This window comes from Zonotrichia leucophrys, chromosome 2, assembly GCF_028769735.1.
Source record: "Zonotrichia leucophrys gambelii isolate GWCS_2022_RI chromosome 2, RI_Zleu_2.0, whole genome shotgun sequence".
Classification (NCBI taxonomy): Eukaryota; Metazoa; Chordata; class Aves; order Passeriformes; family Passerellidae; genus Zonotrichia; species Zonotrichia leucophrys.
In genome coordinates, this window is record NC_088171.1 from 69,288,626 (window position 1) to 69,316,561 (window position 27,936).

The following is a 27,936-nucleotide window of genomic DNA, read 5'->3' on the forward strand; positions in this document are numbered from 1 at the left end:
AAACAGTTAAATGCATTAATAGAATACAGGCAATGAAAAGATGCTGTAACTGGAACAGAACCAGTATGTGTGAGGAATAGAAGTTGTGGAAAAATAAGGATGATGTGGAGAAGATGTATAACTTCTCTGCACCAGATTAATCACTGCTGAATGCTATGATATACCTGTTTCATAAGGTATTAAGGATGAGAAGCTTGCAACTGGGGAAATCACAAGAGGAAGTGCTGAATCAAGATTATGAATTAAAAATAAAGTGTACAACTGGTAAATTCAGACCTTTGGAAGATAGTGAGGAGCTAAATGAACACCTATGAAAAACTGAGAAATGTTTATAAGATCAATGATCATAGCCTGAAGAGCTTGTAAAGATAATGAATTCATACCGGCTTGCATTAAGATGTGGAATCTTGCTTCATATTTTTCAAGCCTGGCTGAATGTTGTAAGTCTTAATGCAGTTTTAGCTGAGCTTGATAATCTTGCATGTTTACCCATGATCTTTAGACTATACATGTGTGTTTTTTTAAGAAAGCAAAGTCAGCTATTTTAGAAGAACTGAACTGGCAGCTCTGGCACAATGCAGGTAATCTGGTTAGCACAGTTTGTGGATTGCATTTTTGCAGCTATTTAGGTTCTGACTATAGAAACCTATAATATCTGCAGTAAGCACTTAATATGATAAATTTGGCCTTATCTCCCTTAAGTTTTCTAATTTTTTCATTCTATTAAAAGTTTGGGGAAACTTCTTTCTCTCATGGCTGCACTTTCTAGATTGAGTTAATATTTTTATGTGTATGTATAAAAGGAATTACCCTTGAACAAAAGGAAAAAGAATCCTGTGTTATGCCCCTAGTTTCCCCAGCTGATAACTTTGGAAGTGCTGAAAGCTGCTTTAGTTATTTGTTTTGTAGTCGTAGATTCAGAGAATGGCTTGGATTAGAAGGGAATTTAGAGACCATCACATTCCAACCGCCTGCTTTGGACAGGGACACCTTCCACTACACCAGGTTGCTCAGAGCCCCATCCAGCCTGGCCATGAACGCTTCCAGAGATGGGGCACCCACAGCTTCCCTGAACAACCTGTTCCAGTGTCTTACTCTCACAGTAAAGAATTTCTTCCGATGATCTAATCTAAACCCATTGTCTTTCAGTTTGAAGTAATTTTCCCTTGTCCTATCACTACATGCTCTTGTACAAAGTCCCTCTCCATTTTTCTTATAGGCTCCCTCCATGGACTAGAAGGCCATAATTAGGATACCCCAAAGCTTTATCTTTACCAGGCTGAACAATCTCAATTCTCTTAGCCTTTTATTCTAGGAGGGGTGCTCCATCCCTTTAAACATCTCAGTAGCCCTCCTGGGGACTCTGTCCAGCAGGTCCATGTGCTGGGCTGTGTTGAGCTTCTCATCCACCAGCACCCCGAAGTCCTTCTGGGCAGGGCTGCCCTTGATCTGTTCATCCTTCACTCTCTGAGGCCTGTCCTCACACAGATTCTAGTCCAGAAAGAATTTGTCTGGACTCAAAGACATATCACTGCTTAACATGAAATAACTAAAAAGGGAAATACTGGGAAACCAATCAGCTGTAATTTTATTTTTTTCAAACAAAACACAAAACATCAACATATGTTTATTCTGGAGAGATGATGCTCAGAAAGTGAAAACAGCCAATCTGTTAAAACTGTATTGCAATATTGGATAGCATGCAGAAGTCTTGAACTGTAAAAGGCCTTTCATATATGAAAATTGCATCTTGATGACATGACAATTGAAGGCCCTGCTGGGTATCACTGGGAAACATGTATAGGCTCTGTTGTCATTGAGATCCAACCCAAAACTTACAGGAACTGTTAAAGAGGGAGATGGCAAGACAGCCTTCAAAATCAGAGGTGCTAATATCATATAGCAAGGTCATGGCTGTTGTATAAAGACCAGCTCTACAAATTAATAATTTTGTCAAGTTGGACTGTTGCATTTCCATCTGTAGCACTCATATATCACCAGTGTTAGAAGCTGTTGGTTTTCAGCCATTGTGTTAACTTCAAGAGAAAGCACTTCTTCTAACAAAACCCCTTAACTTTCCTCTGTGATGTTTCACTGTCTTTTCATGGTAAAGGTTTCCCCTCATGAGATGTTTCAGAAGACCATGCTGAGCAAAACAGCTACCATTTTTCTTTCAGGTGTAGCGGCACCAGATGATTCTAGTTTGAAGTAATGCCCTGTCTGGGGCATTGATTCTGCTTGTGAAGTTGGCAGCTCTGACTAATTTTTCAAATATTACCCCAGTAGCCCACTAAGAAGCCACCAGCAGACTTGCACAAAGGAGCTTTTAAAGTGTGTCAGCCAGGCCTTCATGATGGGGTCCCCCTGGCAGAGGCTGCTCTGGTGATGCGCTAAATTAGTTCATAGTTTGACTTGCTCATCACACATGATGTGTCGAGGGAAGCATGTTCCTGTCATGGCAGGGAGGAGAGATTGAGGACTGCTTGGAGCTTTCAGTGGTGAACTCTTTGCATGAGGGATGTTGAGACCTGTAGATGTCTGGTGTTTCTGATTGCCTGGTTATAGTGTTATCCATAACAGGACAAGTGCTCTGAACTGCCTCTGCAGAGGACACAATGTGGAATGTGTTAACTCACACTTCTAATCACAGAATCATAGAATGGTTTGGGTTGAAAGGGACTTTAAAGATCATCTAGTTCCAACCCCCCTGCCATGGATGGGCAGGGACACTTTCCACTAGACCATCCAATCTGGCCTTAAACATTTCTAGGGATGGTGAATCCACAGGTTCTCTAGGTAACCTGCACCATCACAGTAAATAATTTATTTCTAGTATCTAATCTAAACCTCCTGTCTCTCAGACTGAGCCCATTGCCCTTTGTTCTGTGACTGTATGCCCTTGTAAAAAGTAAAGTGAGCTTATTCCAGAGATGTAGTGATCATGTTCCAGCATTCCCTTAAAGAAAGAAGCAGTTGTGATATATTGTTTTATTTTAGCACTCAGGGACCCCCTTGAGGGTTCAGGGATAAGTGTGACTGGTAGTGCTCAGATATGCCCTGACATGCCTGGGAGCTTGAATAAATCATATAGTCTAGGCAGATTAAAGTCCTTCCTCTCAGCTGAAGTCCTGTAAATACTCTTAGTGTGTCCTGAAGGAGATAAACCACAATTTAATAGAAAGTCATTAGTATTTTCTCCCACTCTGCATTCTTTCATGAGACAGGTTAGAACGAGAATTCGGGATTAGAATTAGAAACAATAACCACAGCTCTGTGCAATTAAAAAAAATCCTTAAGTTTTCAAAATTTGCCTCTTTTAATTTTAGAGAAGAGAGATGGGGAAGGAGGGTTTTAACAGGACACTTTCTCTTTGTGATTGGCACATTCCAGCCTTAGGTAGCTTTTCAGAAGTGTTACTGAGCCTACTTCCTTAGAAAACTATGAACCAGCGTTGTAAAAAACTGACATTGTTTTATTCCTGATAGCAAGAATGAAACGTATGAATTCTATTGCAGAGGCATCCCATTTGCTGCTGTTCACATTGTTCATGTAATCACAATTTTGTTTATAATATTTTTCAAAGCCATACCTGAGTGTGTTATTTGCTCAAGTCAATTAGTGGTTGTCCTAGGCTGAAACACAAATGCATTTTCTATGAGTCATTAATAAAATCAGCGCTAATGGTGATTGCTACAGAAAGTAACTGAAAGGACAAACAAACGGTTGAACGGTTTTCAGTTTAGCAGGTTCAGTTTGGTACATTACTGGACTAAACCCTTTATAAACTCTCATTGGTTTGGCTTGAGGAAGCTTTGTGCTGGCTGTTTCCCACTTTAGCTTTTTTGCTGAAATGCCCCTAAACAAAAATAAGTCCTCCTGTCCTCATCTGTTGATGTGACGACTCAAATTAACACATGGTTTTTGACTAACCTGAAAGAACTTGCCAGGTGCTGGAGGTTTTCTATTTGCATCTTGGTTCACAAATATAAGTTTAGGGTTTTATGTTTAAAAAAAAAATTCTTGGAAATCGTTGATGATATTTTTACATAAATTTAAATAGAGGAGTTTAATGCCAAAAATACAATTCTGCTCTTTTTAAACTTTTTTTTACGGACCCTTCCCGCTACTCTTTGCCCTTGGAGAGCAGAAATTTTGTAATTTGAGGTTCTTTCCCTCAAGAAAAACTCCTCAATTTTTAAAATCTGACAGTCTGGATTCAGGCTTCCAATGCTAACTAGAAGCTCAGAAATTGTATGTAGAGCAGCGGTAAAGATGATATTCTGAAAAACATCTGTAAAAACATTACTGGAAAACCCACTGAACATGAAATAATGAGTAGCATTTTTAGTCCTTCTTATCCTGGTGCAAGCTGTTTTGTGAGCGTTCCTTTTATATAAGAATCACTGGACAGTTTCCTTTCACATATAAAACATATATTAATATAGTTAAGATGTAATCAAACTGATTTTTATTCTCAATGACTTCAGAGTATCTTTGATCTTTGCAAAGGAGCAGCCTTCTCCATCGGTGCTGCATTTGTCTTGCAGTACTTTTTGCACTTTATCCTGTTCAGAGCCGAAATCATTCTTGATATTGTACAATTGAATTTGTGTGTGCTCTGCAAAGGTCCTGTTTTCAGTCATTGATCCATTAGCTGACACTTGGCACTTAGAGATATGTCATTCTGCTACTGCAAAATTCTAAAAGTTCTTCCAGAAAACCCCAAATGCCAGTTTTTACAAGTTTAGTTAAAATGAAGTTGGAGTTTTAAAAATGAGATTCTGTTTAAGTAGAATAGAAGGAGAGTTTTCCCTATACTAGACTGTTGTGTTCCTGAGCACTGAATGAAATACTGGTTTTAATAGCAAAGATGTAATTATCCTTTTAAAAAACTAGTGATATTGGGAGAGTCTTGTTCTTTAGTCTTACTGACTTTTCCAAATGTGACAAAACTGTTCAGTTTCCAACCTTAGTAAATCAACTTCTAAAATAATTAGAAGTTTGAATATTGACAGAATTCCATTAATATGTTATTGACTGTAGTGTAAAGCTTCTGCATATATATGTATGCACCTGAAATCTGGTTTAATCCCTTGATCTTCACTGCAGCAGAACTGGCTTATTAATTCCAGAATCAGTGATGAAAGTGTTGTTGTTTCTCAAACAACAGTGAATTTTAGAAATTTTACTTTACTCTCCCTTGTTTCAGCTTTGACAATCTTGAAATCTGAATACTTGCCATAGTTTTGTTAGCTCTCACTGTATCGGTTTAACTGCAGCACTCAGTTTCAGGGCCTGCGAGAGAAATCTAGTTTTGGTGGTTACTCTGCTGAAACAGAAAACAGAAAAGTAAATTATATTTTATTTTACTGGGGTTTTTCGGGACAATGATAACTGATTAAATAACCAAAAGAAATGGAAGCACTGCTTTTATTTGATGGGGGCATCAGTTAGGATTGCCATGTAAGTAATAAGCAAAAAGTCTAGTGTGTGTGTGTTGGAAGATAGCGGTGTTTGGTGGTAAAGGTGATTGATGAAGAAAGGAAAGTCTGCAGTGATTTCAAAGTAAGAAGTGGAAAGTAGTAGTGAATTGAGATGAGCAGAAAAATGCTGTGTTCAGCATCTCATTGCCCTAGGAGCTTGGGTCTGTACCCATTCCATATGTTTGGGATGTTATATTACCTAATAATATACATAGATTCTGTGTAATTAAAAAGGCTGGAGCAATAGATTTTAATTGGGTACTCTGAGGAAAAGCATGTTTGGAGAGATAAAACATGACTGACATAGTTGTCAGCTGAAGAAATTTTTGAATAACAATATATATGCAAGAATATGCAATAAATAAAGGGGATGTATTACTTTGTATAGGATTTTAAATGATGTTTCTCTTTTCATCAGTTTTTAGGCTTTGCAAGCTTTTTCCTTTGTTTCGAATAAAAACCATATTTTGAAATGAGCTGCTCTGTAGCTCCTAATTTAGTGTATGTAGGTGAAGTTGGCACAATGCCTGTTTTAAGTTGTTCTGTCCTTCCTTCACTGAATAATTTTACAGAATTGTAATTCTTAGGGAACAAAGTGTTCTTAATTTAAAAAGAGGTAAATAAAGACTTCCATATGGTTGGCGTAAAATTTGTATTTGTCTTTCCATCTTATTAGTATGTGATTTTGGTTCAACTAGGATATTGCATAAGCAACTGGATTGAGGTTTATTTAATGAAACTACTGACTAGAGACTAATTTGGAGCCTGTTGAAATTTTCACAAGAAGCTGGTTTTAGCTACTCTGTTGTAGTCACTGTTCCAATGATTGTTGCCACCTAACATTTTATGCTTTGCAGTTTGAGAATGGCAAACAAACTGCTAGGTAAGAAAGTAGTGGTGTTTCTGTCTTTCTTGCATGCTAGTACCCTATATTAAATGTTGTAGTTAGCTGTTTGTTTGCTTGGCATAAACTGTTCTGCTTGAAAGATCCCTTTGGGGACCTTCTTTGACTGTACCTGCAGGCTATGTGCACAGGAAAGACACTAGTGTCTTGGGGCACAGATACACAATATTATGACCCTGGGTAGTTTTTTTCCAAAAAGAGTCACAAACAGCAGAGTTCAGCAATTGTGTCTTCCTATTGCTGATATGTTTAAAAAAAAGAAAGTCTGTACAGTATGTGTGAGGAAAATCTTAATTCCAGCAATCAACGTAAGAATATCTACACAAAAAATCCCGAGTCTCATGTATGAATACCTGCCTCATACAATCTTGTGGTGGTGTTGTATTTCAAGTATCCAATTATGATGAATGGTATTTGATCCTATTATTATAATTATTATTTCAACCAAGAGAAGCAAAACTAGATGGTAGGGTGGGATCCTCAGGAGTTACCAACTCTGGCCAAACAGTGTTTGGCTCGAAGTTGCTGAGAGTTTCAATGTTGATTTTTGTGGGAGATGGGTTAGGTCACTGCACAGTACTTTTGAAATCCCACCTCTAACTATTTTTGAGTTGAGTGTGTGATTATTTCCTCACAGGGAGGAGTCCATCACCACAGCCTTCCAAAAACACAGGTGATATACATCAGTCAAAATACCAAATTCCAGTAACCTAAACGATCTCCTTTCTGAGAAGATGTATTAATGAAGCTAACAGGCTGATGCTGAGCATTTGCAAGCCCAGTAATGAAAAGTGTGCTGTGGCCTTCACTGGAAGTTTTAAGTGCAGAAGATGTCCAGGATCAGGCTTTGGATGAGCCATTGGGACCATGTGTGGTCTCTCATAGGCTGGTTTCATGCTTGCTTGCAGTAGTTGGAACTAACCAGCCATGACAAAAAAAGGAACATTGCTGGTCTTAAATTTGTGTTGGGTGCTACTTCTGCTTTTAGAGTGAGCACAATCTGAAAGCCCCTCTGCACTCAGCCTGTGAAAAGCACTCAGCATGTGCCATGGCTTCTGAAATCTGCGGAACAACTTGCGTCAGTGCGTGCTGGAGGAGAGAACCTTCTGGCATGTACTACACTCCAGAGCTAACCCATCTCCTGCCCTCAATTTTCAAATTTTCAATGGTATGGAGTTGCTAGAGGTGATGGGGAAAGAATAGCATGTAAATTTACTTTCGGGTCTCAGGCCCTCATTCTACTGGAGTGACTCACTTGAAGTGATACTAGTGTCCACCATAAAGCTCTCAGATGTGTCATACAAATGCTTATTATCGTAATTAATCTGTCAATATAATTAATTATCCTTGGCTCAGCAGCCTATCAGTATAAGTATTGCTGCTACACTTTCTTTCTAAATGAATGTGTCTGTACAAGTTGTTTTGGATCAGCTTTTGGCTGTGGAGCCCTCCAGGTTTCCCCACAATGTTTCTGACTGTTTCTGATTGTTTCCCACAGTCTCTCTGACATACTGGTGAAGTTTGTGCACCTTGCAGAGGTGTGTCATGGTGCTGGGGTCTGGATCTCTTGTAAAACGGCTCTTTGTGCAATGGCAAGTGAAGGAACAAAGTATATATAGGGGAAATATGGAGGGGTTTCTGAGCCAGTGAAGCAAAGGGGTTGTAGATGATGCTGCCTCAGGTAGCCACACACTTCAGCAATGAAAATTCCTCTTTTTTCCCCAGCTGGCAAATAATATGCCTGGTAGGTGCAGATTGTGTTCCACCTTGTTGGCAAAGGATCTCTTGTACATAAATATCCGACTTTCTATGTGTGGTGTTGAACATGTGGGATTATTACTGGAGTAATACAGGAGTGTGCATCACTAAAAAAGGATAAATTTAGGTGTATTTTGTAATGGCCCTTTTGCTTGAGTTGTTGTTTTTACAAGTGCATGTGAAGAATTCATAACTCAGCATCTGAGATAATTCAATAGAGTTCCCATGAATAATGTCGTTTTTGTGTGTCTGAGCTGCCGATTGTATTCTGGAAGTCCTATTTGAGAAGTCACCTAAATGTGCTTTCAGAATTATTCCATTTCATAACAGTCATAGAAGCAAAAAAATTTCTGCAAATAAAATGACAGCTGAAATGAGCGTTGACAATGCAAAGCAATAGTGTAGGATTGTAGATGTGTTGTTTTAAATATATCCAGGAACATTTTTAATGCATCAGAAATGGTTATCTAACTTCCCTACTTGATCTGGTAACTTATTGTGATAGCTGACTAAGAAAGAGAGGCTAATTTTGTGGATGAAAAGTTTGAGTTTTATGGTTGTCCTTCTTGAAGGTTTCCAAAAATGAAAAAACAACATCTATACCATAAACATGTTTCTTTTTTGAAATAAATTGTTTGTTTTATCAGCTGGGTAAAGAAAAATGATTGTGTGGGTTTAAAAGAAACTGCATATCACAATTTGAGGCTGTAACATCTGTTCAGAGAAAGGGAAGGGCAGGAGAAGATGCAGCTTCATTTTCCTAGAAATGTAAGAACAATTGTGTTTTTAGAAAGAAGTTTAGATCTTTTTAGTAAAGATGCTCCTTTTTTTAGAAGCTCACTACTGAGCCTTGGGAGAAGCATGACTAAGCTATATGCTGGTGCCATAGCAATGTGAAAGCAAGTCTTTTTAAATCTGACTGTATAGAGATGATCTCTGTCTGAATGATGGTGTTGCTTCCTCAAAATCATTAATATTCCACCAGTCTAGAGCAGGACTTGTGCTGTGATGGATGACTGTGTTTAACTTGAATCTTTTCTTCTTATACCTTTTTGCTTCTTTACACAGGGAATGAAGTATCTGTGTATTCCTGCTGCCGACTCACCCTCGCAGAATTTGTAAGTATTTTTTAAAAGTAAATCACAAAACCTCAGAAATCCCATGATGCCTATTTTAAAATTTGCTGAAAGCTCTGATTCTGATCTCTAATGAGTATTACACAAATGTGGGGTCTAATCCCTTAAGAAAACACAGTAACACTTCATTTCATCCTGCTTTTTGCGTGTGTTTGTAGGAGTCTCAGTATGTAAACACTCTTGATTTGTGGCCTTAAACTTCAGGAATTCCTTAGTGAGTGTGGGCCTAATTCAGTCATAGTTTATTCTAGCCACTGTTGTTGTAAATCTTTGTGTTTGGCTCCTCTTTTTTTTTCAGTGCCAACTGCAGCCATTAACAAAACAAAATATTTGAAAGAGGTTTGAAGCCTGGTGCCTCAAGGGTTGAAATGAATTCCTTACAGTGGACCTTCAGAACAAAATCCCTGTATGCAAACTACCCCTGTGATAATCTGCTGGGGACTTCTTGAACCTGCCTGAGAAGTCCCTGCTGCTCTTAGTATAAGCTGGCGTGGCAGGGAGTTTTCTGCCCTGCAGTGACTCTCACCTTGAGCACATAGATACTGCAGCTAGGGTGTCATTGCTCTTTCTCATCTCTGCTCAAGTTCATGTAATGCTAATTGATTTACCCCTGGTTTTAATTGAGCATGGCAAGTCTTGAGTCCAAAGAGAAATCAAAACAAAAGAACTTGGATGGTGACCAACTCTTTCTTCTAGAGCTCACTGTTTATGTTGGGGAGAGGTGAGGGGGGTTTCAGCCACATCCTGCTACCAATTTTTGGTAGAGAAACAAGTAGTAGAAAGAGGCCTGCTAGGTACGGAAGGAAGTGCAGCACTGCTTTTCTCTTGTATCACAGCAATTTTCTGGCTCATGCTTTTGGGGGATATTTTTAGAACATCTGTTTCTCATACTCTAGAAAGATTCCAATGTGGCACTTGATGTGTGATGATTTGCCTTTTATGTCATGATTTTAGGGGAAGGGAAAAATAAAAGCACCACACCCCACCCGCAATAAAAAACACCCTAATCCCCTAAATTTCAGGTCTGTAATGAGAAGGCAGAGAGCTAATGCCTTTGTCATGGACAACTTCCATGGCCTTAATATTTAGAATTAAAAAAAAAACATTTAAAGAAGTGTCATTTTGGGAAGGAAAGCTAATATGAGGTTCGAGGAAAATATTCACGTCATTAATTGTTCATTGGCATTTTGAAATGTGTAGCATTTTTGACAACATTTTCTAAATCTACTTCCTTTGTTAATAGAGATCAGTTGGGAAAGGAAAGAGAAATGGTGGCATTTATGATGAACATTAATCAATGTACAGTTCCCTCACTGTTAAATATCAAGGAGTTACACTGTAAAACCAGCTCCTGTGCTCGAGCTGTCTGGCACAGTACCAAGGCTCTTAAGGCTTCAGTAGAAGAAGAAGATAAAATATTTGCATGAGTATTGTTTCTGTTACACTTCAGGCATCTAAAATACTTGCTTTGGTATCAGGTGGTTGCAAGCAAACGTCATTACTTCTAATACTGATACATTCAATCACTTAAAATAAAACTTGATGAGTAACTGATTTTTCTTCTTTTATACAGTCCAGGCCTTCAAGTAAAATCAAATCATGATGCTCAGAAATAGCCCCATCGCTTGCTTTGCACAAGCAGTCTGAAAGAAAGAGGAAGTTGTTTTTGTTCAGCCTGTGAGGACTGGATGCAGTTTTATCTAGGAGTGGTTAACCATACTGCCTGTGCCCACTGGGGAGGGAGGAATAGCTAGGGAACAGGAAGGGAATTGCTCCCTCTGTAACATTTTTGCATGTCAACCCTCTTCTTCTTAAAGAGGGATTTTGTTGGTTTCTTTCTAGGGAGAAAAAAACAACCAACCAAGGAGCATCCTGTATTGCAGGTCCTTGTGTTCTCTTAGCAATGAGCCCTGTCAGGCACAACTGATGGGGTGCACTCTGCTCTCTTGTCTGTTTCACAGCAGCAAGGACCAACTGGAAGCCTTTTACCCACTGAATTTTGGGACTGTGAGCTCTTAATGCGCTTCAGCTCAGTTTTTCTGAAGGAAACCTCTGGTTTCTTGTGTGTATAATGCACATTTAGTCCTAGAAAACTTGTTTAGTGGAGTTCTTTTCCTCAGAGGGATGACTTGCCAGGGAAATACAGCAGGGATTCCCCTGTTAGCATGTGGGTGTTCACTACAGTGTCTCAAAAGCTTTATTTTACTCCCCTCTTCTGCCCCTAGCAAGCACAGGGAGAAAGCAATTGCTTTTCAGACTCAAGGTACTTCCTAGATGTTAAATCAACATTTTCCCTGGTCTGTGAGAATTTTACCTTGGGCCAGTAACTGCTCCAGAAATGTCATCTTCTATAGAAGTCATCACTAAAAAGTTATGTCTATAGAAATAAAAGCTTCCCTTCCTGCCTTGTTCCAGTTAATTGTCTTTGGCTGCCTGTTTCTAAGGAATTAACCTCCAACAGTCAGGTGGTTCGTGGTGATAATGCCGAAGCCAGGTGACCTATTAAGAGGAGAAAATTTTGGTAGATTTTTTTTCTTTTACATCATCAAAGGAAAGAAACATCAAGATGCTTCATCCTATCTGATTTGGATGTCTTCTTAACCTTTGTAAATCTTTGCAGAAGTCTAACTAGCAACAAATAAAAATATAACTCTGGTATCATAACTCTGCTCTTGGTCTAGTTTTGAATTACGCGTCGTGCTAATGCGTAAGTGCAGATAACTTCTACAGCATCCTGGTAGGGGTGTTGTACTGGTGCTTCTTCCGCTGGTGTTTTCCCACTGTAAAGATGATGCAGTTCAGGACCCAGCTTTCAGCTGGGAGATGCAAGAGCCAGATATCATGTAATAAATTGTCCTGAAGTCCAACAAATGGGCTGCAAATCAACACATTTGTCAAGTGCTTTCCTGTTAGAGATGATAGTCAACTGTTCTGTGGTTAGTGTAAGACTTACCATTCTTCTTTGTGTCTGGCACTTGTCACACAGCTAACTGGTCCTCAATGTTAGTTTTCATCTCAATATGGTGTTACCATAACCTTGAAAATTAGTTTAGGCAACTGTGTCTGCTGCTCCAGAGAGACCCTGATGCCCTAGGGCTGTGGAGGAGTACATAATCTCCTTTTCTCTGGCTCAAGGTGAGGAGGGGCCAGCGTGCTATAGAGCAGCACTAATTCTAGATGTGAGTATTTCTCTTCTCATTTTCATGAGTGCTTGTAAGCACACTTGAAAGCACATCAGCAGACTGAGCATCAGCAGTGAGGAAGGGTGAAGAAAACTGCGTGAATGGAGTTCACAATGTTTAGTACCTTGCAAAGGTGTTACATGCTCAGTCACAGATATTTTTCAAACCATAGTCTTGAAAGTGTCTTACCAAAACTTGTGTGAGACCATTGAAACAAATTCACTGGTGCATGAAGCTGCCCTCCTGGCCAGATTTTCTAGAGAGAAAAAGAAAAGATGAGAAGATCAGGTCAGATAATACAGACCTAACCAAGCTGCATCTGAGTGAGTGCTTTCAATCTCAGCTGAGCTCTTCATGGTGCAATAGCAAAGCCTCTTGCACACATAGCCAGAGATCTCATTTGTCCTCTAAGTTTGTTTATGTGAAACCCTGGCAGACCTGAGCACCACAATTTCTTAGAACTCAGCAGTGACAGTGGTTTGGCGTGGCAGTCCGAGCACACATGCATTTGTAAGGCTTTGTCTTCATTTACCCACATGCTTCATCAGTTCCTTGAGAAACATAAAAGCCTGAGTTGCCCTGCTGTCCTAAGGCTTGGCAATGCATTGTGCCTTGAGATTTTCCAAATAAGCTGCTCAGGTCTTCTCTAGCTATGGTTTCCATGTTGTATCCAGTGATGCAGGAACTGCATTGGAGAGGGAGTCCCGTGCTTGGGATCTTCTTTTTGTTTATTCCAGTTAGATATCCTTGCCTTTGCAAGTTCTGCAGGCAGTGACACTGTTGCATCAGTGTTGTCCTTCAGGACAGGAGTGTTTACAGTATCAGCAGCTGCACTGTTAGGCAGGAAGGGAAGCTTCCTTTTATGTGGGTATTCCTGATTTTTGTGTGGCTGCTGGTGCTGGGCTGAGGTTTTTTTTCTTTTACCCTTGTGGTGTAATATTCACCCAGAAAGGGGAAACATCTTGAATACAGGACGTTGTGTTTCATGGGTGTTGAGCGCAGTGTGCTTTCAGGTTTGACCTTGCCAGCAGGCCTGGCAATGACTGCCCCCTAAGAGCCTCCTTCCTCTGCCTGTGTTGCCTCCACTGCTACTGCTTGTGAGCTTGGATTGCAAGAGCACTCAAAGGCCACTGTGAAATCCAGCTCTGCTGAGCTGAGAGGTGCTGCTTGCACCTGGGGTAAACTGCAGGCAGCGCCAAAGGCTTCGCAGGTGGAAAGGCAGGGCGAGCAACTTGGAACTGGGATGCAAAGAGGCAGTGCTGCATCTTCACCCAGATGATGACAGCTGCCTGCTTGCTGTCCTTCACTGTGCCCCACTTAAAATGGAAGGGGCTTGTGTAAAGGATAGTGAGATTATAAACCCTAAAGTTTGCAGATGGAATCTTCTCTAGGTTTTCTCCTGTACTGCTTTAAAACAGGCAGGCTGTAGGCTGACACCTTGAATATGGGCAGAAGGGGTACTGCTGTCTGAAAGGAGAAGACTGGAAGGAACTTAAGAAAACAGGGCTTGAATTGAGAATTTTTTCATAGCAGAGACTAAAGGGAGTGATTTCACATAGCCAAGCAGAAAGTCTTAATGCTTAGACATACCTTAGCACATGGCTTGAAGGAGCAGGTAGAGTTAAAATTAAGCATGAGTTTAGGTAGCAGGTAGTGTCTCTTTGTGAGAGACATTATATCTGGAGAGCTGCTCGTGCAGTTGTGCTGAGTTCCACCTGACATCTGAGCACTCAAGGACATGTGAGGTCAAGTTACTGCTTTTAAGAAGAATCAAACGCAAACAGAAATACGGACTTGACAATCATCAGAATAAAGTTTATCACACTGTAGTGCCTAAAATACCAGTTTCTTACTTGGATAGAGTGGCAAATATCTTATGCCAGTGAGGTCTATGTTTATTGGCAGACAATAACTTTTACTTTGTAAGACCTGTATTCAGTTCTAAATTCTAGAAACGGCGTGAGGTGAGCTTTCGGATATATTTCTTTCTTTCTAAGTAGTGATTTTACTAAATACAGCACTTTCTTTATCCTCCTTCTGCTTTTGTTTTCAGAGCAAGGCATTTCAGAGAGAGCATCAAATTTATCCATGAGTGCCGGCTCGCAGGTGAAGGCTGCTTAGTTCACTGGTATGTATACTGCTCGCTAAAAAAACTTTCTAAGGGTTTCTCTACCTTGATTTGGATGTTCATAATTTTAATAAATTAGTGGTCATCTCCCCTCTGCAGCAACATCCTCTTGGACTGAATTGACCCCTTTATACAAAAAGCCCCAGAAGATTTGCAAATGCTATTAAAGCCTTTTGCTAGGACTTTGGAGTCTCTGGGGTGGGCAGCTGCTTGGAGATGAAAGGAGCCCAAGAAATCTTCTTGACCTTCTCTTATCAAACATTTTTGTAGGATTTATTTGACTAGGAATGTGTTGGCTGAAGACATACTGTTTATTTCCCATCATTTTAGTCATTGTATTTGTAAATGTGATTTCCATAATCCTAAGATTTGATTAGTTTCTCTAACAGCTGTTTTGGTGACTTCAGAATTGTTAAAAAAACCTGTCTGAACAGAAATTGATTTTTTCCCTCTTTCTTTTCTTTAAACTGCTGAGGCATTCAAATGTTGCATTTGTTAATAGCAAGACCCTGATTGGGAGATGCTCCTGGGACTGTAAAGAATAGAAAAGGAAATCCCACCCTGGGTTTTTTCTTGCTTTCTGCTATTGGTTGTGGTGTTTGTGCTATATGTCCAAAGGACATATCTGAGTCTATATCTGGAATCAGAGTCATCTCATGATTTGAACACTGGACTTGTACACAGGCCCTGAGTATAAATCCTCACTTTCCTATTGACTCATGACAGGGCTATGCATGAGCCATTTGGTCAGTCTTGATGTATACAAAACAGGAATAAGTGGTCTGAATAGTAATAGATTTAAAAAAAACATATATTTAAATTTGTGAAGTATGCAGAAACATAAAATGGTGAAAGAAACTGGTAACTCTATATTTTTACTGTGGTAAATATAACTCTAACACATTCTTTATACTGTCAATAGAAATGATTCTGAGTTTGTCCAGTGTTGTCCGACTAGGCATAATGAATGATTCTTACTCTATCCCAGCTTTTCATCTAGGGAAACTGGAGTCCTGAGAGTTTAAGCTGCACAATGCAGTCAATAGCAGAAAGAGGAACTCAAGCAACCAGACATATGTATCTCTTACTGGTTCAGTTAAAGTTCATTTTGGCCCCATGAAATTGCAGCCTTTATTCATGGTGGAGAGGAAACAGTCTTATTTTACTGCTCTCATCTTTATAAACAGAAGAAAGTGGGTGACTTACTTCTGCCTTTTTAAAACCTGAATTTAACTTAAAATGTGTGCACTGTCCCCTGCTTTTGTGACTACTTCATGCTTATTTTTTCCTTTTCAGCCTCATATGAATTACCACTCAAAACCCACTTTCTGTATCATGTAGATTTTTTTCTACTGCATTTACAAAAGTAGCACCAAGACCATTTAACTAAAATATGATATTATTTCTTCCTCATGGCAAGCAACACAGCAGTCTGTGATGTTGAAAAGTGATGCTTTTAGCTGTGACAGTGAAGTACAGCACTGCTTCAGTGTATTGCACCCCTTTTCCATGCAGCCTTGCAGGTGTCTCCAGGAGTGTCACACTGGTGGTTGCCTACATCATGACCATCACAGACTTTGGCTGGGAAGATGCGCTGTCAGTTGTCCGCGCGGCGAGGTCCTGTGCCAATCCAAACATGGGCTTCCAGAGACAGCTGCAGGAATTCGAAAAGCATGATGTTGATCAGGTAAATGAACTACAACAAAGAACTGGGAAACACAACTCCAAGTCAGGTCATGAGCTACTTCTCACTATTTTGTGGTCTGTGTGGTTTATCTGACTCCCTGTTTTTACTTTGAGGGAATGGCTTATTAGCCCAGCCAGTTCTACTAAGGAGATACAGATAGATCTGAAGGTATCAGGGAATGCTGGGTGGGAGAAGGAATCAAGCACAGCATCTAAACACCTCCTGCCCAACTGTGCTGTCTGGTGGTTGTTTCATGTGAGCTAAGATGCAGTTGAAGATTAACACCTTTAGAGGGGTAGAAGGTAAAGGGTGAGTTCTCAGAACATAGGTAAAAGGCCAACCTATAACTAGCAGTTGTATAAAAGTAGTGAGTTTCCTCCCAACACATTCATTTGGAATAGCAGGAAAGAAATCATCATCACAAATATTTCATGTCCAGGAGTTTAACTAAGTCCTCATTATCATTTGTGTGTTGTGACCCCCCTCCCACCTTCTGTGGCTAAGACTTGATAAATTTTCTGATGTTTAGGGCAGCCTCAGATCTGAACCTTTTTTTTCTTATGAGCCTTTTGAAGGTTTTGTAAGACTAGGAGAATTGATGAAAGGGTAGGATAGCTAAAGGGGTTTCATAAAATAAAAATTAGTTTCTTACTCCAAAAAAACCCCATCCTACGCAAAGGACGTGCTCCCTGTGGGTGATTGGTGACTTCCACTTACGTTACCAACCTGCTGTGGCCGTCCCTTCCATTTTCCATTGCTCAGCATGTTGTTGTTGTTGTGTGGGCTTTTGTGCCTGTTGTGCTTATTAAAAATAACAACAGAGGTGAACCAAAGTCAGAAAGCAAAATACACAAGACAAAGGATGTTGGTTTTTTTATTCCATCCCTGTCATTCTGCTGCAGAAAGCTCAGAGTTTAGAAATTACCATTTGTTTTGCGTGATGCAGCTAGCAACTGTAAATATTTGTGTTTGTTTTAAATATGTAACTGAATGTTTCCTGGATCATTTGGAACTGGTGTAAATGGTAGAATAACTGATTTTTAAGAGACAAAAGTCAGAGAGGGACTTTCCAGACTTGTCTCCTTCCTCCCTTACAGTCATTTCTACTCTAATTGGTTTGGTCTAACAGCAATGACAATTAAGGCTGTATGCAAATAGCCTGATAAAGACAGTAACGTCTCTCTTTTTTCATCCACCATGGACTGTGCATTCTGTCTTTATTCACTGAGGGGGAGGTAGTAGGTTGCAAAAAGAAGTATCCACCTGTATTCACTGGCTGGGCTGTAGTTTCTTAGTCTCTTAAGAGCAACCACATCCTCAGCAGGTGTCTGTTTACACACCTGATTTCGGTGGAATGATGCCATCTGCCCAGGGCGTGAACTTTTTTCAGATTTCAGCAGCATTTGGTGTTTTGCTGTTCCACTAAAGGGTGGTGGTATCCTGTGGCCTCTCTGGAATGTTGTCCTCTAGATCTTAAAGGTCCTAAAGGATGAGGTTTAGTCACTAAGGTCATGACATAGTTTGCACCGGTTCCAATCTTCTGCATGGTAGCGTGAGGCTTCAGATTTGCCTGAGGACCTCTTTAAGGAATGGAAGTATCTGTGTTGAGGTCTTGTCTCCCAGTATCCTAGTAAATTACCTTTATGGATCAAGCTATTTCATGAGCCCCAAACACAGCAAAGCTATGAAGGTTAAGGTTTGGAAAATATTATTATCCTCACTGGGACACAACAGTTGGAGTCTGTGTTTACTAGCTGCTTCTGCAGGTGAGCTCAACAAAATTGTCAGGAATTGGACAGTTCCTCAGCTGGAATTGTCCTCAGCTGGACTCAAATTCTTCAGCAGGCAGTGTCAGAGCTGAATGGATCGGAAAAGTGAACATGTGAAATTTCCACTCTTTCCTTTGAGACAGAGTTATCTGTTGGCAGGTCCAAATCAAGAAAAAAGAGTGGGGGATTTATACAATATGCACTTATGGAGCTTGTTGGAATACAGGTATCTTGTGGTAAAAAAAAATGGGGGCTTAAAATGAGATATCATGACAAAAGAATGAATTTGTGTTATCAGACACAAAGATACTGCCTCAACCTCTGAGAGCACCTGAGCTGAAAATTGCTGGAAGCTGAGGAAATGGCCAGCGAAAAGGTCCCAGCATTATTGCCCTGCTGTTGCTTGATTCTTTCCTCATCAGTTATATCTGGTTACTCTCAAAGCAGGATACAGATGGACTGACCATCAGCTGGGCCTGGTACATATGTTACCATGTACCAAATTCAGTCATTCATATCAGTAGCATATGGGGTCCTATTCTATAGCTTGTAAAACTCATAGACTATTTCTTTCTAGAAGACACCTATCAGGATATACACACTACACTTTTTACTACTGGTGTTTGTGGGCTCATAATAAAAAACCTGTAAGAGTGGTTCACTTTCTGATCTTCAACCTTCTTGCAGCCTGTTGTGACTTTGGCAAGTTGGCTGATCATTTTGGTTTCCATGCTAATTCCTCTCATTGTTTGTGTATGCAGCAGGAACCAGGAGATTTCAAGTCCAGGATGTCCTTTCCCAGCAGGTGTTCCTTACTCTGTATTAGTCCAGTCAGCCAAGCTGTTCCACAGATGTGTCATTTCAGGACATGTAAGGGGTGTCAGTGATTTCAAATATGTGTTCCTGTGCTGTGCATTCCATGCTGCTGTTGAAGGTCATGCAATATTTGCAGTGCTTTTCTTTAAACTATATGATCCTAAAGGTTACTTAAATTCTGTAGGACAGGAAGAAGAATTACTTCTTCATCCATTTCATGTTACTGTTTCATAATTTTGTATATGTCTTTTCAATTTCTCCAGTTCAGGCAGTGGCTGAAAGAAGAATATGGGGAAAACTCTTCTCAGGATCTGCAAGAAGCCAAAAATCTTCTGAGCAAATACAAAGAGCAGGCAGAGTTGCATCAGACTACTGGAGGAAGGCAGTGGAATAACAACTTCTCATCTGTGCCATCACTCTCATACAGCAACTACACAACAGAGACCTAGTTGCAAGAGGCCGATTTTTTTTTCTTTCTACTTTTGCAAAACATCTTGCCATGTTTTCCATCCCACCTTCAAGACTTTCAGCAGTAAGCCATGCAAACTGTTGATTTATAGAAAGCTTCTTGATGACATTATGTGTGTGTGTGTATGAGTGTGTTTCACACAGTTTGGTAATTCGGGCAGGATCGAGCTCTGTTTGTGCCCAGGGACAGGATCCAGTGACTGTGGCTGAGGCAGTCTGTCTGCCAGCCACACCTATGTCCCCTTCTGCCCACATTGCCTGGCATTTGCTGTGAGGTTAGCTCAACTCCTCTTGTTGTAGGCTAGCAAAGGGCTTGGAGAGATGAAGTCTGGTGATTCAAGCTGTGGCAGTTTGGCATCTCTGCACTCTTAGTGCGGCCAAGGTGTTACTGCACCTGAAGAAGGGAACTTGAGTCTGGGTCTCTGCTGCTCCTGCTCACAGTCCATTGGCAAGTAATAGTGTGGAGGTGGGTGTGAACTTGAGTGCAGGCTGAAAGCTGGAGCAGATGAGACAGGGGCCCAAGTAGCTTTCCCCCAGCAGTGGCATCTAGGAGAGAAGTGGGACAGACAGCTCTGAGTAATAACACCTTCAACCGCCACAGTTGTCTTTGCTTCAGTGCCCGTGAGACTGAGCTGTCGGCAGACCTGCCACAGACCAAGAGCACCCAGGCTGTTACCACAGCTCAGCTGATGTGCAGTGATTTGAGCCGTGCTCCCTTGACTGTGCATCTGGTCTCCCAATGTAAGCTTTTCTGGAGAGCAGTTTCTCATGTCTCCAGAGCCACTGACCTTCATTCCCCACGGAACACGTGCCTCCTCAGCACACGCCCCTGCGCACACGATAGCGCGTCTCCAAAGAGTGGGCTCGGTGTGAGTGCCAGCACCTGTTTCTTTGCTTGTGCTGTGGTTTGCTCTTTGACTTCAGCTACCTCAAAAATGCTGTTCTTGTCATTGTGGTTGTAAATGCAACCTTGAAAATTGCCTTGTGTAATCTTAATCTAACACTGAGTGAAGTAAGTGGGTGCGTGTGTGTGCGAGAGTGCGTATGCACGTATATTTCAAAATGTCTGTATTTGAGAAGTTTATTGTTTTCTTTTAAAATTGCCCATATTTCTCGCTGGTTTAAAGATTGAGTTCTTGGAATTCAACTTTCCTGCCATTTAAGCACCACTATATATTTTGCTGTGATCAGATTTATGGGAATGCATTTGTACAATATATTTTAAACTAGGTCGAAACTAGCGGCCATACTCCTCCCTTGGTAATGCTGTGTTTTTCTGGAATGGAGCCATTGCCTGACTGAAGCAGCTTGTAAGAGTGTAATTTCAAACATGCCACTAGGGATGCTGGGCAATGTATTGCTTTCTGACATGGTGTAATTCAGGGTGGCCCTGATGCCAAGATCAGGATTTCTTGTCTTTGACTTGGAGGATGGAAGGCCTGCTTTTCTTCTAGACTCTAGATTCTTTTTTCTAGATTCTAGAAAATAAAAAGTACCACCCAAACAGCCAAGATGTGAAAAACTAAAATCAAGCCCTTCATTTGTCCAAGTGTGGTGTGTATCATGCTAAAAGCTGAGCATTGAGTGAGAAGCAATCAGCATACTAAATAGTATCCAAATTGTGTCTCTTTCAATTTCTTCAGTACTCTGGCCTCCCATTCCTTCACAAGATTCCTCTACATGTGATTTCCTGCTTGCAGGTGGCAGTGAATTCTTTGGATGGGAGCAAGGCTTTTGGGTCAAGTAAACTCTGGCTGTTAAATATCTTTTGTTAAGTATCATGAAAAAAATATGTTATGGCTTGTGAAATACGGGTCGTGCATATCAATAATTGCCTAAAAGGAAAAAAGGGAATGGGGTGGAACTGACCTGTCCATTTCATCTGAGGCCAAGCCTGCATCAGGGTTCTCATTGCACTAAGTGCTTGAAGTGTACTGAGCACAATGAGAGCAGGATAATAATTTCTTTGTTGCAGTAAGGGATGTTGCTGGATTTGGGAAAAGTGCTGGAACTGACCTTGTTTTCAAGCTTGAAGCTAAATGAACCACTGCCTGTTTGGTATATCCAGCAGTTGCTGTGTGATTGCCTGTAAGAGGGGTATTTAGCTGTTCTGAAGATGTTGATCTGCAAATGATAGTCTGGTTAACAGTTCCAGCCCAGCAGTGTCCACATTGGCAGTCCCTTCTGTGCTCTGAGGGTAGATGTAAAAATTGGAAAATGTTTTCCTCGGTAACAGGGTCTGACACACGTTCAGGATGCCATTTGTTCAACCCTCTACTCATGATAGGATACATAGGGCAGCGTCAGCCCATTGCCAAAGGGCAGCTTTGTCAGAAATGTTCTGCCCATGGTCTTGCAGGTATCCAGCCAGTCCTTCCTGTAGCTGGCTGCCAACATTGTGTATCCTGTAACACTCCTGGCACTCTTGTCCTTTCAGCAGTAACGCTGTGGGTGCTGGTAAGTTGGCAGTTCTTTTATTGTTCTGACACATAGAAGGCAGAATGGGAGATATCTGTTAATTTTCATGTGTCCTAGATTATCTGCACTGGTTTTTTTTAATAGTTTGGTTATCTCCAAAGAGTCCGTCCCTTCAACAGGATTTTTTTTGGAACTGAGTTTGGCTTTAAGGCCACATAGCCAACATCAGTGTGTGTTATGCTGCAGCTCCAAAGCAGATACAGGGTAAGCTGGGAAGATGGAGGGAATGCCATATTGTTAGTGAGTGGAAGTGCTTCTCTCTTTTTGAAAGGCGAAGGGATATTTTCTGCAGTCTCCACCTTCAACATCTTGTGCAGCGGTCTTTGTGTACTGCATACTGCAGGTAAGAGCAGTATAAGAGCAACAGCAGTCTAAGGAAACTTGCATCTGGTTTGTCCACATAGAGAGCAGAATGATGGTTTGCTCTCTGATTACCACATGTGCAGAAGAGAGAGCTACAGTTCTCACCTTTAGCCTTTTGGAGAGGGAGAGGAGCTAATGCAGGCTGAGAATGTGACATGATTTGTCTTCCAACCAGCCTTTCAGTGGCAATTTGTAGGACTTTCCAGCTATCTGGAACATGACTAGACCCAATTCACCTCTTAGTAGTTGGCATTTATAGTGTAGATGATGCATTCAGTTATTTTGTTTCTGTACTTCAAAACACTGTCCTCATTTTGATGTTCACTGGAAAATGTATAAAGTTTATAACACCTTATTGGATATTCAGATTTGAAATGTATAATCGATTTTTTTTGGGCTAAACTTGATATCCATGTGTGATTATAAGCAAATGTCTAGTGTTTTAGAATGTAGGTAATGGGTAAATGCATTAATAGTATTTATTACTAAGTTTTTTAACCTGGAAAAAGTTGCTTCCTTACATTTTATGGTTGAGTGGGAAGATATGGCAAATCATATCTGTTTTTTAAAAGGGATAATGACTTTGGTTGCTATAATGGCCACCACTTATAAAGATGTCAGTGAAAAATTATAGCAATTATTCCACTAGTTTAAAAATTCTGAATCTGGTAAGCTTCTTGATTCTCTGTCTTCCTCTTCCTGGGCATCTTAGCGAAGCCTTGATTGCTTTTTCCAAATGTTTGTATTTAATACGTTCTACAATTTTTTTATAAATAAAATTAAATGTTAACACCTGATCTGCTTTTGTATTTCTTGAAATCAATGGTAGTGTCCAGAAGGTTTCTACTTGCTGTTTGTATCCCTGCAGGTACATTAAGAGTACAAGACTAACTCATTTTGCTGTTTTGATTTCTTTTTTCTCCTGCACACGGACTTCTTGAAACTACCTCTCTTTTCACCGACTACTTCCAGGTGAGTTCAAGAATCTTCAGCACAAGCACCTCTTGACAATCTCCCTGGAGGGACTTGCATGTCTTACTGATTGTAAGTAAGACATGCAAGTAAGACATGCAAGACTGTACATGTCTTACTGATTGCTGGCCCATGATTGAACAGGGTATGTGGTGAATCCTATTTTTTTTATTATTTCAAAATACCTTCTTTTCCATAGCACACTGATTTAGGGCTTAACCAGCTGTAAAACTTACCTAGTTTTCAGGCTGTCAGTGTTCAAGGCTCTCAGTAGCTGTCTGTCAGAGGAAGTTGATGTAAGTGGCAGATGATTCTCAGGGGAAAACATTAAAAAACTTAGAGTGTAAGGGAGGAAATGCCCCATTCAAATTCACACAGATAACTCACTGAATTTCTGGTTTGATGCTACCTCTGCTTAGAGAGGCAATTGGAAAAAAAAATCCAAACCTAAGCCAAAAAGCCCACCAACCTGAGATTATTATCAGTCAGATCATAGCCAGATCTCATGTCCATTTTGATCATTGCTGAAGGCTGAACTGTTTTTGCAGTGGGACTCACTTATCATGAAGGCAGAATTAGATGCTCAGGCACAGTGAGTTCTGAGTCTTGTCTTTTTTCCCTCTCCTTCCTCTCCCAGCATTTGTTATTTTATATACTATTGGGAATGTGTGGATGGTGATTCCTAAGGAATCTTGGGCATTCATCTAATCAGTAATACCTTCCACTAGAATAAAGTAGGTGTGTCTGCAGATAGCTCTGAAGTGATAGATGCCTCTTGTTCAAATACATTTCATAATACATAATACATAATTCATCTTCAGTGTTAATGGGACGGCTCAGATTTTATTAGTGTATGTTTCAGTCCTCTTCATGTCTTTAAATTCAATACAGCCTGCTATGTGACACTTGAATTAGTAGTGTGATTATGTTCTTTCTGCCATCTGTTATCCATAGAAGTGTCTTAAATATATGTGCTGCAACACTACAACACTGATGAGACAGAAAACATGCTTAAAGTATAATGCCTTCTGATCTAGGGAAACCTCATAAGCTTTAGAGAAGACTTCTCCTCTGCCTAAAGGAAAACAGCAATTTCCAAATGAAAAATGCTTTACTGCTTAATCTTCCTTTTGACCGCTTAGTACTTTTCAAGGGTAATTTTTAACCAAATCACATGCAAAAATTGTGCTGGGACCATGGTTCTATATTGCTGTTCCTAACTGTGTATCTCATTCCCTCCAGGGTTTTGTGGAACTGTTGTGAGTTCTGGAAAGTGGCAGTTTTGATCTGATTCCTGGAGTCCTGTCCTACCATGCAGTCAGCTGAGGGAAGTAGAGGGCAAACCTGCACATCCTTAGTTGTGCTTATAACCTGATAAGGGCTTTTGGCTTTGCCAGCAAATTATGAGAGTCCTTCCACCTCCTCAAGAAGATTGCATTGGCAGGAGGAAAATGATGATGGTCTGTAGAAAATATTAGCATGAGGGAGATGATGTTGCACTGTACAGTGTTTGTGTAGATACCCCTGGAGACACCATGCACGTGACAGAAACAGCTAATTTCATACTTTGTTCCCAGCAGGGCTTTAAATGTGGGTCTTGTTTTCCATGTGGCCCAGCTCCTGTGCTTAACTATTTCATTGCTACATTTAGCTGTTCTGTCCAATATTATTATTCTGCTCTCAGCCAAGGAAAAATTCTTTATATATTTGAATGTGTGCTTTGTTCTAGTGAATTATGCCAGCTGCATTTTACCAAAACTGAGAGGCTTGTGAGTAGCTACAGGTGACTTCCTGTAGTCACTACAGGTGACTTCCTGTAGTTTTCCATGTAGTTTCTAGTGTAAATATTAGGAATGGGCATTAGTGAAGTGTGAGCAAGAGGTGTCATTTTGCCATTGAGCAGCTGTATAGCTCACTCCTGAGACTGAGCTGTTGTAGGAGACTTGGTTGTGCTCATGTGAGCCAAACACATCTGCAGTGAACCAGGACTAAAACTCACTTGCAAGCAGCCTCAAACAGTGGGATTTTCAGCCAGACCTGAGCCCAGTTTCCATTTCATATGAGACAATTATGAATGTGCAGGTTTGTATCCTCCATGATTTATTGAACTATGAGTAGAGAGATCAAAACCAATACACTGAATCTACTTGAAGTGTGAACTGTTCTTAGGTTGTTTGATTGGTCATTATTCATACAGGCATTGGCAGCACAGTGTTAGACCTGGGAGAAGACATTTACAAATGGACCTTTTGAATGTCTGAGTTCTGATTCTCCTTTTTCCCTTTTTTGCCTGGAAGCAACTGAGTTTTTATTTAATTTGTCAGCAGATAATACAGTGAATGGGATTTTTGTTAATTTATGGCATTTCTTCCCCTCCTTACATCCTTTTACCTTTGTTTTCTGTGTGTGGGTTTGTTTGGGTTTTTGTGTTTTCAATTTGTTTCCTGTAAGTATGTATTTATGTTAACAAATGCTTTTGTTATAAGGTTGCTGATTTACTTAATTGTATTATCAAATACACTTTGGCTGTCTGTGTATCTGTCCTGTTATGATTGGGGCTTTTCTCCAAAGTTTGATGTGCCTTTTGTTGGATGTTGTCATCTTCTGTGGCCTTCTGGGTCTTGTACAACACTGGATGCTTTGAATAAGTAACACTGATCTATGCAGTGTTGAGCCTGTCATTGAAAACATTCAAAAGGGATGTTTTATTTCTGATTTGTATGCCAAAAAGCAATGTTCATTGGTGGACCTGCATCCTGTGCAGGTTACTGCTAATTGCAAACATTTTACTTGATCCTCTCTCTTACATTTTAAGGTAAGATGGGACTTAGTTGAAAGTTTCTAAGTAGGGAAAACTCTGTCCTGTGTTTAGAGAAAGTATATGTTGAAGATGTCAGAATTACAGCTGTGTATATGCATGCTCACTCTGTATTTTTCCAAGGATTGCATTTTGGAAGTCTTTGCAAGTTAAGTCTGCAGCATATGACTTTCCTAGCAAAACAACTTATAAAATCCCTCAATGTCTCAAAAGAAGGAAAGAAAAGAGAAAAAACAAACAAAAAATTCATATTTTTACACATATTTTTTGGAGGCTGTGCAAGTGTGCCTCTGTCATCTCTCAGCTAGGTAAGGCTGTATGAAATTAATCATTAGTAATAAGTCTGGAGGATGAATAGGAAAAGCTATAACATCCAGTGGGTATTAATGTAATATAGTAATTCATTGGAAATGCACTCTGTGCTCTGCTGTCACTGAAATAGTCTTAGTTTACAATATTTTCTTTTCTTTTAGAGTTGACCTTCATTTCCCTGGGTTGGTCACCATACATCAATGTTTCCCTTGGGAGATCTCACGTATTTCTAGCTGGGCTTCTCTCCCTTAGAATTATACCTCCCTGATAATTCACAAATTGCATTAATGGCATATAAAGGGTGGCAAAAGCACCAGTATTGCTGTGACACAGGCTACGAGTTTCCATAATCCTTGTTGAAACAAAGGGCTTGTAATTTCGATTTACCAAGAAGTATACTGAGTTCTTCACCTTTGTCCAATCCATAAAATGCTGGATTCTGCATTTAGGATTCTGTTACCAAATCTCCTGCCATTTGCTGTGTGATTATGCAAGTTGTTTCAGTCCGGTTTGCTTCAATTTCCCAGTTAAATGGGGAAGTAGCTACAGCTATCCCTGGCACAGCTTTGAGATGCCCCCAGTGAAAAGCACTGCATCAATGGTTGTGTACTGTCAATTGAGGTACCTGCCCTCCATCTCAGGGGTGGTAAAATTTGTAACAGATCCTGAGGCAGGGCAAGGAGCTGTGGAGGTCTCAACACCTTCATCCCACCTGCATATGAAGGTGCTCAGGATGGTGGTTGGATGTAGATGGGAGAAAATTCGAGATCTTACTCTCCTGGGAATCATACACTGTGTTCAACATGAACAATAAAGTTCAGCTGTCTTACTTTCTAAATGAGAAAAAAATGGAGTGAAGAGAAAGAGACCCAGAGCAATTCTGATTGTGACTGTCCTAGGTGAAATGAATCCCTCTGGTGCATCGGTTGGACATAAAATCACAGGTAAAATTTAAATGGTTGGGATACGTAATGTGCTTGTGATTTCAGAAATGATGGGGGGAGCAGCGGGCAGCAGGCAAAGCAGGAATAGCACATGGCAAAAAAATTAAAACATTGGAATAGCTAAGGATAATGTGGTTAGAGCTCCTGATCCATGTCCTGATACCTTCCATGTACTCCAGGAAAATGTCTGCAAGCTAAAAAAAAAAAAGGGATTCTCCACAGTACTTTGGATATATGGCTATGGTGATAGAAAAAAAAGTGTTGTACTGATTTTCTTGTTCTGGAAAGAAAGTGCATACATCTAATAAAGGCTGTTCTGGCAGATGAGAACTGGAAGAAGAACAAAATCAGTGTCTCCCTGGCCAAGCTGCTGCTGCTACTTTTGGACTGCTTCATGGAAGACATGAATTTGATTCATTTCCAAAGACAGCTTGGAAACTCCAGGCAGCAGAGGAAGGGACTCCCCCTCGACTTAGCTGATTTTCTCTGAATGCATTGCACTCTGTGAAATGCTGTCAGTGCCACCTCTCAGGTAATTTCTGAGGGAAGGTCAGTGTGTGGGGACTCAGTGAGTGATCAGGGAGCCTCAGTGGCCTGAAACACATTGAACTTCATGCAGGGCTGGGGAACTTGCAGTGCTTGCTGTGGGCACCTCAGGTAAAAAAGAAAACCTTAAATTTCCAGCCAGAGTAGATGCAAAATGTGTATTGGAGAAGCC

At 40.4% G+C, this 27,936-nt stretch overlaps 1 protein-coding gene across 2 annotated transcripts in view; it reads left to right on the forward strand.

The window, feature by feature from the left end:
* Nucleotides 1-22,969, forward strand: part of DUSP22 (dual specificity phosphatase 22) — a 43,221-nt gene extending 20,252 nt beyond the window's left edge. For both annotated transcript variants that reach the window (XM_064705372.1, XM_064705373.1), the window contains 4 exons: nt 9,214-9,263; nt 14,517-14,591; nt 16,107-16,278; nt 19,127-22,969. In XM_064705372.1, the coding sequence (XP_064561442.1) occupies nt 9,214-9,263; nt 14,517-14,591; nt 16,107-16,278; nt 19,127-19,312 (483 nt within the window). In that variant the 3' untranslated portion in view covers nt 19,313-22,969. The remainder of the gene's footprint in view (nt 1-9,213; nt 9,264-14,516; nt 14,592-16,106; nt 16,279-19,126) is intronic.
* Nucleotides 22,970-27,936: the final 4,967 nt, after the last annotated feature.